The sequence below is a fragment of the Podarcis gaigeae genome, assembly GCF_964106915.1.
Source record: "Podarcis gaigeae genome assembly, chromosome: 3".
In the NCBI taxonomy this organism is placed as follows: Eukaryota; Metazoa; Chordata; class Lepidosauria; order Squamata; family Lacertidae; genus Podarcis; species Podarcis gaigeae.
In genome coordinates, this window is record NC_139680.1 from 2657209 (window position 1) to 2671699 (window position 14491).

General features: G+C 43.4%; 1 protein-coding gene across 3 annotated transcripts in view; it reads left to right on the forward strand.

The window, feature by feature from the left end:
• The window catches only part of PELI1 (pellino E3 ubiquitin protein ligase 1), an 84245-nt gene that overhangs the window by 17396 nt on the left and 52358 nt on the right, over nucleotides 1-14491 (forward strand). Inside the window, exon 1 of one of the 3 annotated variants that reach the window (XM_083730453.1) lies at nucleotides 8466-8780. The exons of 1 other annotated variant lie outside the window; for it this stretch is intronic. In XM_083730453.1, coding sequence (XP_083586579.1) covers nucleotides 8507-8780 — 274 coding nt within the window. In that variant the 5' untranslated portion in view covers nucleotides 8466-8506. Of the gene's footprint in view, nucleotides 1-8465; nucleotides 8781-14491 lie in introns of those variants that run through there. One more of the 3 variants, XM_083730455.1, reaches the window with a different exon arrangement.

The window sequence follows — 14491 nt, forward strand, 5'->3', positions numbered from 1 at the left end:
TGAAGCCAGTCTCTCACTTTCCCTTTTAATTTCTCAAAACTTTGCAATTTCAATCTGTCCCCTTCTTGTTCCAAAATTTCTCCATATCTCGGCCATTTGGCCTCCATATTAAGTTTTTTTGAGGCCTTTGCCTCCATTGGGGACAACCACCTTGGAGTTTTACTTTCCAGTAAATCTTTGTATCTAGTCCAGACATTATATAATGCTTTCCTGACAATATGATTTTTAAAACCTTTATGAGCTTTTACCTTGTACCATAAATATGCATGCCACCCAAAAATATTGTTAAATCCTTCTAAGTCCAAAATGTCAGTGTTCTCAAGAAGTAGCCAGTCTTTCAACCAGCAGAAAGCTGCTGATTCATAATAAAGTTTAAAGTCTGGCAGGGCAAATCCGCCCCTTTCTTTTGTATCAGTTAATATCTTAAATTTTATTCTCGGCTTCTTGCCCTGCCAGACAAATTTATAAATATCCTTCTGCCACTTCTTGAAACAATCCATCTTGTCCAATATTTGCAATGTTTGAAACAAAAACAACATTCTAGGCAACACATTCATCTTTATAACAGCAATTCGACCCAACAAGGAAACCTTCATATTTGACCAAATTTCTAAATCTTTTTTGACTTCAATCCAAGATTTCTCATAATTATCTTTAAATAAATTCACATTTTTGATGTCATATTTATCCCCAAATATTTCACTTTCTTAACCACCGTTAACCCTGTCTCATTCTGAAACCTTTCTTTTTCAAATGTTGTTAAGTTTTTTGATTTATTCAATTTAAATCCTGCTACCTGACCAAACTCTTGAATTAATTCTAAAACTCTTTTTGTACTAGATTCAGGCTCTTGTAATGTAAGTACTAAGTCATCTGCAAATGCTCTCAGTTTATACTGTTTCGCTCCGACCTGCACTCCTTTAACCAACTGGTCCTTCCTAATCATGTTTAACAAAACCTCCAGGACCGATATAAAAAGTAGTGGAGAGATTGGGCACCCCTGACGTGTCCCTTTTTCTATCTTAAATTCTTCTGTAACCACGTTATTCACAATAAGTTTTGCTTTTTGTTCAGAATATATCGCACCTATACCATTTTCAAACCCTTGACCTACCCCCATACCCTGGAGATTCTTCATCATAAAACTCCAAGAAATATTGTCAAAGGCTTTCTCGGCGTCCACAAATATCAAGACTGCTTTAGTGTTAATATTCACTTCCAGCATTTCCAAGATGTCTACTATGTTCCTTACGTTGTCTGATAAATGTCTTCTCGGGAGAAAGCCTGCCTGATCCCTATGAATCTCCTCCATCAAAACTATTTTCAGCCTTTTTGCTAAAATGTCAGCAAAAATTTTGTAATCCACATTTAATAAGGAAATAGGACGGTAGTTTTTAAGTTGAGTCTTTTCTGTCTCTGTCTTCGGTATAAGTGTGATGTATGCCTCTTTCCACGTGTCAGGTGCCTTTTTTCCCTCCATAATTTCATTGCAGACTTCCTTCAAAGGTTGTATTAACCATTCCTTCAAAACCTTATAATATCTGGAAGTAAGTCCATCCGGTCCTGGGGATTTGCCCAATGTCATATTTTGAATGGCACCTTCTATTTCTTGCTCTGTTATTCTCTGATTCAGAATTCTTTTACTTTCCTGTGAGATCTTTCTCAGTCCATTTTTCCCCAGAAACAGTTCCATATCTGTATCTTTCTGAGGCCCTTGTGTATACAGTTGTCTAAAATATTTCTGGAAACAATCCCTGATTTCTGTTGGTTTATAGATATTCTTTCCTTCCATTTCTAAATGTGTAACCGTCTTCAATATTTGTCTCTTCTTTATTTGCCAAGCCAGCAATTTTCCACATTTATCTGCCGATTCAAAGGTCTTTTGTCTCATTTGATTAATTTTCCATTCTATTTCTTGGTTCATCAACTCCATATATTGTGTCTGATATAATTTAATTTCTTTCAGAATGTCCTGTGATTTTGGTTTTGATCTTAATTTCCTTTCTCCCTCTTTTATTTTCTCCAAATTTTTTTCTTTCTTTTCATTCTGGCTTCTCTTTTTAATTGCATTCTGTTGTATCAAGAATCCTCTCATAACTGCTTTGCTTGTGTCCCAGATTATTCTTTTTTCTACACTGGTCCTCATGTTAATTTCAAAATAGTCTTTTAAAGTTTCCTGGGCCTTTTTACAGAATTCTTCATCCCTAAATAAGGTGTCATTCATCCTCCATCTGAAGGTGCCAGTTGTTGTTAGATTCATCCCCATCTTTACTGCATTATGGTCGGAACAAGTTTTTGGGCAGATTTCCACTTTTTTTATCCTTGGCGCCAAAGTTCTTAACCTGAGGTACTATTTCTGGGTTAGAGTCTGTAACCTGAAGCGTATGTAACCTGAAGCATATGTAACCCAAGGTACCACTGTATTGGAATGGGAAACAAAAAATGAGCTGGTTAAAGCTTCAATGACCCACTGGGAAATGGATATATTGTATAATATAGAACTAAATCTCTGGGGGAAACTTTGGAAAAAAGATTTGAAATTGACGGCATGTTACACATTGAAAGAGAATTAAATTAAAATAGATGGTTTTTACTCCAAGTAGATTGGCTAGGATGTATAAAGCGGAATCCGATTTGGGTTGAAAATGTAAAGAAATGGAAGGACCTCTTTCCATATGTGGTGGGCATGCAAAAAAGTTAAAGAATATTGGGAAATTATATATAATGAGATGGGAAAATGTTTAAAACAACTCCCCCCCCCCCAAACCAGAGGCATTTGTGTTAGGAATTGTCCAGACAAAGGTTCCTAGGTGTCAGAAAACCTATTTATGTATGCTACAATGGTAGCTTGGATTTTGTTAGCCCCCAAATAGGTGAGGGAGGTCCCTAGCAAGGAGGACTGGCAACTCAGGATGATAGAATATGCAGAGTTAGCTGGTCTAACAAGTAGAATAAGAGAACAAGAAAAACAGGTATTTAAAGAGGAGTGGAAAATTTTCATTGAGTATGTAGAAAATAATTGTGCACAGTTGAAAACGCTGGCAGTATTAAGGTAAATTCAATAGCATAACATATTTAAAAGTGATGCAAGATAGGAGACCAAAAGTTCATCGAGGACTGGGGGAAATTTGTTGAATATCTGAAAAGAACATGTGATGTGCAAACAACACTGGTGGGGTTTCAAGAAGCACTGTGAAAACAGAGATATATTGTTAAAAAAACAAACAGGAGTGGGAGGGAAGTTTAATGGCAATATAAACAGAGAAATGCATAAACTGAGAAGTAAATATGGATGATTGTCAGAGAACCCGAAGGAAGTCTAAAATGTAACAAATTTGTGAAAATCTGTGAAAATTTGGCACAATTGTATTTTTTGTATTGGAAAATAATAAAAATTATATTAAAAAAAAAGAGAACTGCAGTAGATGGATATATTAAAATATGCAGGAATGGTAGATAATCTAATAGAACCTTGGAAGGGGAGGGAGGGAAGTCATTGAATGTATGGTATGAAGTATGTTTAATTTGAAATGTAAAATATGAAAATTATATCTATATACAATTATATATAGATATTATAGATAGATAGATATAGATAGATGTGTGTGTGTGTGTGTATATATGAATGAGAGATTCTTTGGGGGACTGTTAAAGTGGTGTAAGAGTGCTCCCCAACCTTTTTATCGCGGCGGACCGGTAAATGTTTGATAATTTTTCCGTGGCCCGCTTGTTTTGATTTAATAATTTTAATTTCATTGTATTTAAACATGCCTTCAAAATAAAATACAGCTACGCCAAAAAATGATTATAAAGTGATTTATTTTATTTAACTCACTAGAATGCCAAATCAATGAGAACCCTGAGCTTGTTTCTTTGCAACGAGACGGTTCCATCTGGGGGTAATAGGAGACAATGACACCCGAAGTGTGTTACTTATGTCCAATTTATTCCGTTGTTTTGTTTTGGTTGCTGTCACTGCAGAAAACCCCGCTTCACACAGATAGGTTGTCGGAAATGGCAATAGGGATTTAAGTGCTGTGGTGGCAATCTCAGGTTATTCCGCCGTGACTTTAATCCAGAACATCGGCAGAGTTGTTGTCTTGAATGTAGTTTTAAGGCCACCGTCATTTGCAATCTCCAGCAGTTGTTCTTCTTCTTGCATAGACATGCTAGATTCACCTGATTTGTTGGCAAATGGGTCGCGGATCCATTCCTTACCAGTTCGTGGGTCTTTTGTGGTTGGGAAGTAGCGCTCAAACTCTTTTAAAAGCAAAGACAGGTGATCGTGCGCCAACTGGCAGAATGAATGTTCAAGCTCAGTCTCACCTACAATCCCTGCTAATGTCTGAAACATGTCCAAAATGCCTCTGTTCACGCGCCGTCCCCACAACTCCAGTTTGGCTTTAAATGCTTTGTCTGACAACTTGAAAACAGTTGTCATTTTCCCCTTAAAGCCCAGATTGAGTTCATTGAGCAGGCTGAATATGTCACACAGGTAAGCCAGTTTTGCGACCCATACTTTGTCACTGAAATGTGCTGCCAGCGGTAACTTCTTTTCTGAGAGAAATCTTTGCAATGGCTCTCGTAATTCAAATACTCTGGTTAGCGATTTTCCTCTGGATAACCATCTTATTTCTGTGTATAAGAGAAGGCATCTGTACTCTGCGTCCATCTCCTCACAAAGCTGCTCAAACAGGCGCGAGTTAAGTGCTTGTGGTTAATAACTTTAATGACATCCATCAATACGCTGTTGAATTCCGGTGACATTTTTCGGCTTGCCAGCATTTCCCTGTGAATGAGACAATGCGTAGATTCACTCTCAGGTGCAACCTCCTTAATCCAAGCAGTTAAACCAGACAGTCGTCCGGTCATGGCAGCAGCTCCGTCTGTGCATATGCTGACACAAAAGGACCATTTCAGTTTTTCTGATATATAACCATCCAGTGACTTGAACAGTTCTGCTCCTGTGGTGTTGGTTGGCAAAGATAGTGCACATAACAAATCCTCATGCACATCCTCCTGATATAGATATCGCACATAAACAAGTAGTAGTGCCTTGTTGTTGATATCTATAGATTCGTCAACCTGGAGTGCATACCACACTGATGTATTACCGTATTTTTCGCACCATAGGACGCACTTTTTTCCCTCCAAAAATGAAGGGGAGATGTGTGTGCGTCCTATGGTGCGAATGCAGGCTTTCGCTGAAGCCTGGAGAGCAAGAGGGGTCGGTGCGCACCGACCCCTCTCGCTCTCCAGGCTTCAAGAGAGCCCCACTGCCAGCCCCACAAGCTCGGGGGACAGCGGGGAGGCGGAACGCCGCCATCCCACTGTCCCCCAAATTGGTTAAAAGGCTGGCAGGGGGAGAAGCCTGCTCCTCCCCGTCGCCAGCCCCGCAAACTCGGGAGACAGCGGGAGAGGCGCAGCGCGCCATCCCGCTGTCCCCTGACTTGGCTAGAAGGCTGGCGGGGGGGAGAAGCCTGCTCCTCCCCGTCACCAGCCCCACAAACTCAGGAGACAGCGGGAGAGGCGCAGTGCGCCATCCCGCTGTCCCCCGACTTGGCTAGAAGGCTGGCGGGGGGGAGAAGCCTGCTCCTCCCCGTCGCCAGCCCCGCAAACTCGGGAGACAGCGGGAGAGGTGCAGCACGCCATCCCGCTGTCCCCCGACTTGGCTAGAAGGCTGGCGGGGGGAGAAGCTTGCTCCTCCCCGTCACCAGCCCCACAAACTCGGGGGACAGCACTGGGCTCCCGCTGCTTGCGGAGAGTTGCCTGCATGCTGAAGCCTGCGCGCTCTGAGCTCAGTGCGTCCAGGCTTCGCGGCCCTCTCCGCAAGCAGCGGGAGCGCTCCCGCTGCTTGCGGTGACTTGCCTGTTTGGGGGCTGGGGTCGGGGGAAGCTCGAGCTTCCCCCGTCCCAGCCCCGCGCCTGGGGGGGAAAAATAATTTCCCCCCCTTTATTTCCCCCCCCCAAAAAAAACTGGGTGTGCCCTATGGTCCGGTGCGCCCTATGGTGCGAAAAATACGGTAATCCTCTCCAACAATTGTGCCTCAATGTCTTCGGCTATTTCCTCAATGCGCCTAGTCACAGTGCTAGCTGACAAAGGCACATGTGCTATCTTTTCGACAGCAGCCTCTCCTAGAAGTTCACGGCAAATGTCTTTAGTGGAGGGCAAGATCAATTCTTCACCAATAGTAAATGGCTTTTTAGCCTTAGCAATGCGGTTAGCCACCAAATATGATGCTCTCAGTGCATTCTCCTTTACTGATGTGGTGGCCCTCATAAATATCTTCTGTGCTTCGTGCTCCCGTTTTTTTCTTTCAAAATACTCCAGGGGCTTGTCTTTTATGCCAGCGTGCTTGGTGGTCAAGTGGCAAAGCAGTTTTGAAGGTTTCATTGCCTCATTAGAGAGCTTCTTGCCGCAAACTATGCAGAGCGGTTTTGATGCGTGAGAATCACCTGTCTCGATAAATCCATATTTCAAATAGGACTCATGGTATTGTCTGTTAAAAGTTGCATGTTTCTTTGATGTTGAAGGCTCTTCTTCTGTCTGTTCACTGGGCCTTTTTTTCTTCCCAAGGAAACTTTCTAACGATGTATGTTTCAAACTCATTTTTGCTAATTTGTGGGTTAAAGCAGACACAATAACACGTCAGTACACACGAGTACCGGTGAACAGATAGAAGAGCTAGAAGAGTAATACCTTCTCTTTCTCTTCACTCCACTGCTGCTTGCAACCGCTCAGCTCCAGATGTCACCTAAATCCGAATGTAAATCAAAAAACTATCAATGCAAAAATGTGATCAGTGTTTTAAATATATGACCGGTGTATCAAAATAACTGTGAAATATATATATAAATCGCAAAAGATGACTGTGCCCTTTCAATACAGAGATGCCCCAGCATTCCCTTTCAATACAGAGATCATCGCGCCATAGTGCTGAGTCTCCTCAATAGCAGAGAACCCCCGCCCCCCCTCCGTGCACTTATGCCTGAACCCGCACAAACACATTTGACCCAGGAGTTGTTGACCTAAATAAGTGCAATAGGCCTGGGTGAATGAGACGGTATTCTAATAAAACCATTGCTGCTCCTCTTTCCGTTTGATAGTGCTGAGTCCCCCCCCTCCGTGCCCTTACCTCACGGCAGCTTCTCTTCAGTCCCCGCGTCTCCAACCTCGAGTCCTCAGTCCTCCCGTGGCGCCTCCTCCTCAGCCAATGGCGTGAGGTTTGCCTTTCAGCCAATCAGGAAGCGGGAGGACCTGCTCCATGATTGGCCAGGAGGAGCATCAGTGTAACAATAGCGAATTTTCATTCGCTATTGTCACACAATGGGCGGGCTTGAGAGGGCGCAATGCTCCGCGCCTCGGCCGCCCGCCACAGTGAAATGATTTGAAGTTCCTCGTGCGGCCCGGTGCCGATTGATCCACGGACTGGCACTGGTCCGCGGCCCGGGGGTTGGGGAACACTGCTTTAAATAATGCTTTAGTTAAAATTCCTGCATTGCAGGGGGTTGGACTAAATGACCCTCAGGGTCCCTTCCAACTCTACAATTCTAAGAGTCTGTGAATGCCTATGGACAACAGATGAATTCTTTTTAAAATGCCTCAAATATGTGACAAGAAAAGATGTAACCCTAGTGGTTGGATGAACATGTCTGACTCTGTGTGTGTGTGTGTGTGTGTGAGAGAGAGAGAGAGAGAGAGAGAGAGAGAAATGAATTGGCATTAGCAGGTAATGTGGAAAGAGATGTTAGAAGCACAGTTTTGTTTGGAAAAGAAACAGAATTTGTTGCTATCTCCACCTCTTTCCTTCTTTGGCTGGTTTTCTACATTTACCATTCTTTTGACAGGTAGAAATTCAGCAGGTGGGGGAGGATGTGAGTCATTGAAATGAATGTGCGTTGCTAATTTAGAGCCGTACGTTTCCTTGGGTCTGCTCTGTGAGTCTGGCCATTGTAATGGATCGCTCGAAGTCATTTCATTCTGCACCGGGTCAAGTAATTTTTAGCCGCCCAATTCCCCGCCTCCCCCCGCCGCCCATGTTCCTTATTTTGCCGGACCGAAGGTGGCAACGCTCACTCCAGGGATCGCGCCTAAAGCCGAATTTGCGCATAATCCAAACAGATTGGAAGCGCGCGCGCGGGGGGGGGGGGCTTGCCAAAATCTTTTCCCTAGACGCCCCCGCCCCCTTTTAACTTTTTAAAAAGCCAAGTGCGAAAGCTGAATGTACACAAGTTAATCGCGCGCAAGTTGCCGGTTTACTGTGCTATTAATCTGAGTTGTTGGAATGATTTAAAACCTTGTTTGTAATAAACAAGCAAACAAATGAAGGCGGTGCTTCAAAATACAAAACAAAGACCCGTCCAAGGACTCTGGGCGGCGCCATGTTGGCGGACGGGGCCTTGTTTCAGGAGCGCCTCCCTCTCCGGAGGACTACAGTTCCCGTCATCCTCCGCGGGGCGGCGCGTTCTTATGAGGTCACCGCCTCCCCGCCCGCTTCCCGGGCTATATGTGTCTGTGCGCCGGAGCGGCCGCCGCTGCTGTTGCTGCTGCTGCTTCTTGTTCTTGTTGTGCCCCGGAGGCTCCGCTCGGCTTCTGGCCCGCCGCCCTCGCCGTCCGTCTTCCTCGCAGGCCGCGGAGGCGCTGGCCATCGGCTTCCGGGCCCCTTCGGACTCGCTCCCGCCTCGGCGCGCGGGGCCTCCTTCCCGCCGGGCTGTGTCTCTGGCTGTGGTGTTTTCGAGGGGCTTCCAGCCGGGAGGAGAGCGCCGAGGGTCCCGTCCTGGGTGAGCAGCCAGACTCGCGCTCCTTCCGGCTTTTGTTTCTAATCACCATTTGCCGGGTTTGGCCGGGACGCGAGGAGACTGTAAGGGGGGGGGGAGGCAGTTTTTATGAAGAATTAAACTAAAAGCAAGAAAACGGTCAAAGGAAGAAAAGAATCAATTCGTGTTTACCCCCGAATGTGTGTATGCGCGTGGATTCCTGGGTTGTTTTCCGCCTCTTGCGTCGCTGTCTTGAGGTTTGCGGGCTGTTCTTTGTCCTCCTGGAAAGGGAAATTGCACAGGCGGCCGAGCTCAGCAGCCCCACGTCCTCCGCCTCTTCCTCTGGAAAAAACCTGGCTATGGCTGTAGTCCTTTTATTTTGGGGTGGCGGGGGGGGTGCCTTTGTCATGGAGCCTTTTCAGGGGGAGCCCGAAGCGTTTCCTAAAGCTGGGTTTGCCCAGGACTAACTAAAGTACAGTAGTCCTGGACGTTAGCTGAATAATAAAAAAGGCAGAACAAAGTAAGTAGTATTCCTTTGTGCTAATGTGTAAAAGCTTTTTTCTCCTGTGTTCTTATGTCCCCACCAAAGGATTTCCCACCTCTAAAAGGAAACATAAGTTTTTGGTGTGGTGTTTATCCTTTTAAAGTTTGCTTTTAAAAATTGGCCTTGTGTCCTCAGTCTCAGTTAACCCTAATGTGATGTATTTGTAGCAAAGTTATTTTCCTTCTCCAGTTTCCTTTAAAGGGCTAAAATAGAGGAGGAGGTGTCGTTTAATTTCTTATTTGTTTTTATCAAAAGAGGAGTACAGTGATTTGAGATGGTGAGGGTTTTGATGTTGTCATCTTTGTGCTTTAGTTATGATTTGGTTCAATCTGTCAGTGTGTCATCTCTTAAAGAGAAATCTTTTACACCTGCTCCTACTAATTTGAAGTTCTGTGTTATACTGTTTCATTTAAAAACCTGCAAAACATGGTTCCATGAGTCTTGGTTTATGACATTGTACTTTTCTGTGAAGTGTTTTATCACATTACCTTTTAAAAGGCTACATGTTTTATATTGGCTGGGAGTCAACTGACTTTTTCAGTACAATCATTGTGATTCCTCTTCTTGGCTTTCTATCAGCTGAATTCCAGTTTTATCTGTTCTGAATCTGAGCTGTCCAGCAATGGAATTATTTTTTTCTATGCTTAACTTGTAAGGGGGAAGGAAAGTGGAGTGGCCAGAAGTGAGAGTGAAGCTAAGTTTCCTGTTTTCTATTTTGTATCTCACAAAGCATATTATAATGAAAGGTATAGTAGCATGCTGGATGTTTATATTAGATGTGCTGTTTATAGTCTAGGGTGTTTTTGCCTGTATGCTGTACTTTGGGCTTAATATCTCTCATATAAATTGATACTTCCTGTAAACTGTCAGTATTACCCAAACATCTGGTCCATTGACAAGATATATTTTCATGCTTGTGTTCCCAGTTTGATATTCAGAGAACATATTTTAAGAGAACTAATACTGATACTAATACTAAAAAGTGCTCCTGAGGTTTTGGCCCTATTAAATAAATGCAGCATTGCTGTTGATCTTTGAAATTATTGACTGATGAATGTGGAAGAACTATGAATACACCAAGGCCAACTACTACATACATCGACTGGGAAGTAGTTTCAAGTGAATCCAAGTGCCTTGTTTCAAAATGTATTATATTTGAGGCACAAGATCAAATGCACCACTTTTGAAGTCTGAGCTGTCAGCAGGTTTTATTACCACCCATGCACTTCAGTGGTGTTTTTTAAAAGTTTTGTTATTTGTGAGCTTACGTGAGAGATTCTTGGAAAACTTGTTTAAATGGTTTAGAGACCTCATTGTGGTCAGGGATTTTCTTCTTAATAGAGTTTTTTTAAAAAAAATCCAAACTGGCAAATAAAGGTAGAAAGAGGATCTACTCCTAATTTCAGCATGTGTAGCCTTGACTTGTCTCCCCCCCTCCCCCCACTCCCAGGGTGGAGAATATATTGATTTTGCTTTATAGGTGGTCCTACTTGCTCCTTGTACATGCTTCAGCTTCAGATATAATCAATTATGACAGTTTTAAGCCTAATGTGGATATGCCTGGTCTGAATGGTGATCACTCTTTGTCTGACTGACCGGACAGGAAAGGGATTTGGAAGCTGTGGTGGATTAGTCAGTGAAAAAATCAGAAAAAATAAAAATAAAAAACAAACTAAAACAGGTATTTATCTTAAAAATTTATCTGAAAAATAATAATTGTGGTTTAAACTCTGTTGCAGCATTCAAATAATTTTCAGTAGCAGTTTCAAGTATGATGTAAAATTTAAGTTAGACTAAAGATTACTAAATTTTAATATAATTATGTTATGTCAGTGAATAACTGATGAGAAATTGAAGTAAGGAGTAGATGGGAAGTTGGGTCTATAGAAAAAGACCATTGTTAATTTAAAGTTTTGAGATTATTAGTTAATGTATTAATGTTCTTTTTGTTTTGTGTTGATGGATATTTGTTCTTTCTTTTTGGTGTGTTAAAGTACACAATTAAAAGAAAAGAAAAAGAAATGTTGATTCAGTGTGGGCCTGCTGTGAAAAAGGCAATATATTAGAGATCATTAGGAAAAGAATGAGCAAATCTATGAGTCCACACTTGGAATATTCTGTACAGTGTTGGTTGCTACGCCTTGAAAGGGATGTAGTAGAACTGCTGGAAAAGGTTATGAATAGGGCAAATAAAATGATCAGGAACTGGAACAACTCACCTAAAAGGACAGGTGACACTGTTTGGCATTATTTAGCTTCTAGTAAGGCAAGTAAAGTGGGGTTATGAGAAAAGTGTATAAAACCCTGTGTGGCATGCAGAAGGTCCCTAGGGGGGAGTTGTGTCCCCCCCCTAAAAAAAACCCTTCTAATACTAAAACCTTAGGTTTCCCAATGAATCTGAGTTTTATGGAGCGCAAGACAGCCAAAAATAAGTTTTCACAAAGCACATAGTTAAACTATGGAAATTTGCTACCACAGAATGTTGTGATGGCTACAAACTAGGATAGCTTTAGAAAATGTTTAGACAAATTTATGGAGGATAAGGCTATCAGTGGGTACTTGTCTACAGGATCAGAGGCAGTGCCCTAGTCACTGAGAGTATTAGTTGCTGAGGAGCAACAGCAGAAGAGTGCTATTATTGCCCTCATGTCCTAGTTGGTGGCTTCTCAGAGGCATCTGATTTGCCATTGCGGAAACAGGATGTTGGAGTAGATGGGCCTTTGGTCTGATCTAGCAGGGCTCTCAGGACCCTCCTCCTTGCTCCAGTTTTGAAGGATTGCAGTTGCATGTATTGGACCGGATGCGGGTGTGTAGTGCAACCAGACCTGCATGAAGAAAAGTCACAGGACAAGCAAATGTTTGTTGCGGACAATACATGGATTCAACACAAGTAGAGTCACCTTTGAATGGAGTTTTTGTTGTGATGCACAAATGCCAAGGCTTAGTAGGTGAAGCTGCTTCAATTCAAATGCTGTTGGGTTCCCACTTCACTCCCCATCCCCCGCCCCCAGCAATAATTCTGGTTTCCCTGTACTACAGCATAAGTCGGGAAAAGTGTGAGTTTGCATGTCCAGAGCTGGTAAATATAAAGAGATTTTATGTCAGCCTTTAGATACAGTGGCAGAACTGTATAGCTTGTGAAGGGAAAGTAGTATCTTCAAAATGACATAATTTATTTTCATAAGCTTGATGATACAGACCTAAATTCCCAAAGCTATTGGAAGTCTAATACAGCTTTATTCTCGGAAATAAGGTAGAGGTTATGTTTAATTCATATATTATGCCACCAATTAATGTTGATGAAATTGAGCACAACCAGAGTTAAAGCACTTAAAAAACCCCATTGCTATATAAAAAGGAACGTGATAGTCAAACTACAGTAGTTTACTACACAGATGTTCTGCTATTTAGATTGGTAAGATTTTAAATGAATATTATGCTAGCTAGGGTGTAGAATTGGAGGTTTTCTCTCTTTGCAGGAAGTCAGATGAATCCACCTTCATATCTGTACTGTAATCAGGCAAATACTGAATCACAGAATTGTAGAGTTGATCCTGTGGATCATGCAGTCCAACCCCCTGTAATGCAGGAATCTTAACTGAAGCATCCATGACAGATGGCCATCTGCTTAAAAACCTCGCATGATCAAGAAGCGGGAGTCTCTTAAGAAAGGAGTCAGAAAGTTCTTCCAGATGTTTAGTTGGAATCTCCTTTCTTGTAACTTGAAGCCATTGATTCAGATTCTGGCCTCCAGAGCAGGAGAAAACAAGCTTTCTCCATCTTCCATGTGATGGCCCTTGAAGATATTTGAAGATGTATTCTCTTCTCCTGACCTGCTTTCTTTAAAATGGTAGATTAAAAGGTGACCAAAAAAGGAACTGTGTACCTCTGCTTGATTCTCTGTTTGTTGATCATAGTTTTGAGGATGAAAATATGCAAAGATCTACTCCCTTTAGCTTGTCCTTGCTACAGCTTTTGAGGCATTTCCTATTTTTGGAAGACATCAAAGGACAGACTCAGTAGGTTCCCATTGAGAGGCAGAACTCCAGCTACACAAGTCTGGATTCTGTGTAATTAGGAAAGGAGGAAGGAAAATTTAAAAATCTGATTCCTTTTGTGCTTCTCTCAACCTGTGTTTAGGTCTGTACACAAAAACATGCAAGAGATCCAACACTGGCATTAATTCATCTGTGTTGTATTTCTTTCAGTGTTAGAAACTGGCATAGGAATGGTAGGACCCATGCTGCTCCTGGGACCTAGGTTATGGGTGGCAAAACAAAATGTCTAGGCACATTTTTTTTCCTGCCCTTCCACCAGACCAGGCAGCCTCACAGCAAAAATTTAAAAAGCCTCCTGGTGAATCAGGTGGTCTGTAGAGTAGTGGTAGGAAAAAGAGGCTTTTGCAACTGCACAAAGTCTTTTGCTGCTGCAGTGATGGGGAAATCAGGTGTTTGGTGGGGGTCGCGCAGCAGCAAAAGAGACATATTATTTGCTTCCGTTGTGGTTGGCAGACCAGCTGACTGCAGCTAGGCAGGGGGAGATGCTAGGCACCAATAGTGTCACCTGGACATTTCCATCCAGTCACAAATGGCCGGTTGCAAAATGCGACTGGCGCCTGGCTAATTTCGAACGCTGGTTCTTACCCTGGAACAAAGCTCAAGAGTGATGTCCTAGATCAGAGGTCATCAAACTAAGGCCCGCAGGCCTGATACGGCCCACCGGGCTTGTTAATCTGGCGCACAAACCTTACAGACCCTGCCACCCACTCGGTCAGTCCCCGCTCTGAACAGGCGTGGCGCAGAGGCCTCGCCATGCGGAGGCTGACTTCTGCGGCACGGCTTGGCTTCTGATTGGCTGCAGAAAGCTCCAGCAGCCAATTAAAAGCCGCGGGTGCCTCTGGACGGGCAGCGACGTTGGCATGGCTTTTGATTGGCTTCCTTCCTGCTGAGGCGGCCGAGCGGGAGGAAGCGGCCGAGCAGGAAGGAAGCAGCAGCTGCGTGGAGGTCAGCAGCATGGGCTCTGTGCCCCGCCAAGACAGAGAACGCCGACGCTCCCAAAGACGAGGCAGCTGCGGCATGAGTGGCATAGGCAGGGAGGTGCTTTCAGGAGGCGGTGGGTCCGGCCCCCCACAAGGTCTGAGGGACAGTGGACCAGCACCCTCCTGAAAAAGTTTGCTGACCCCTGTCCTAGA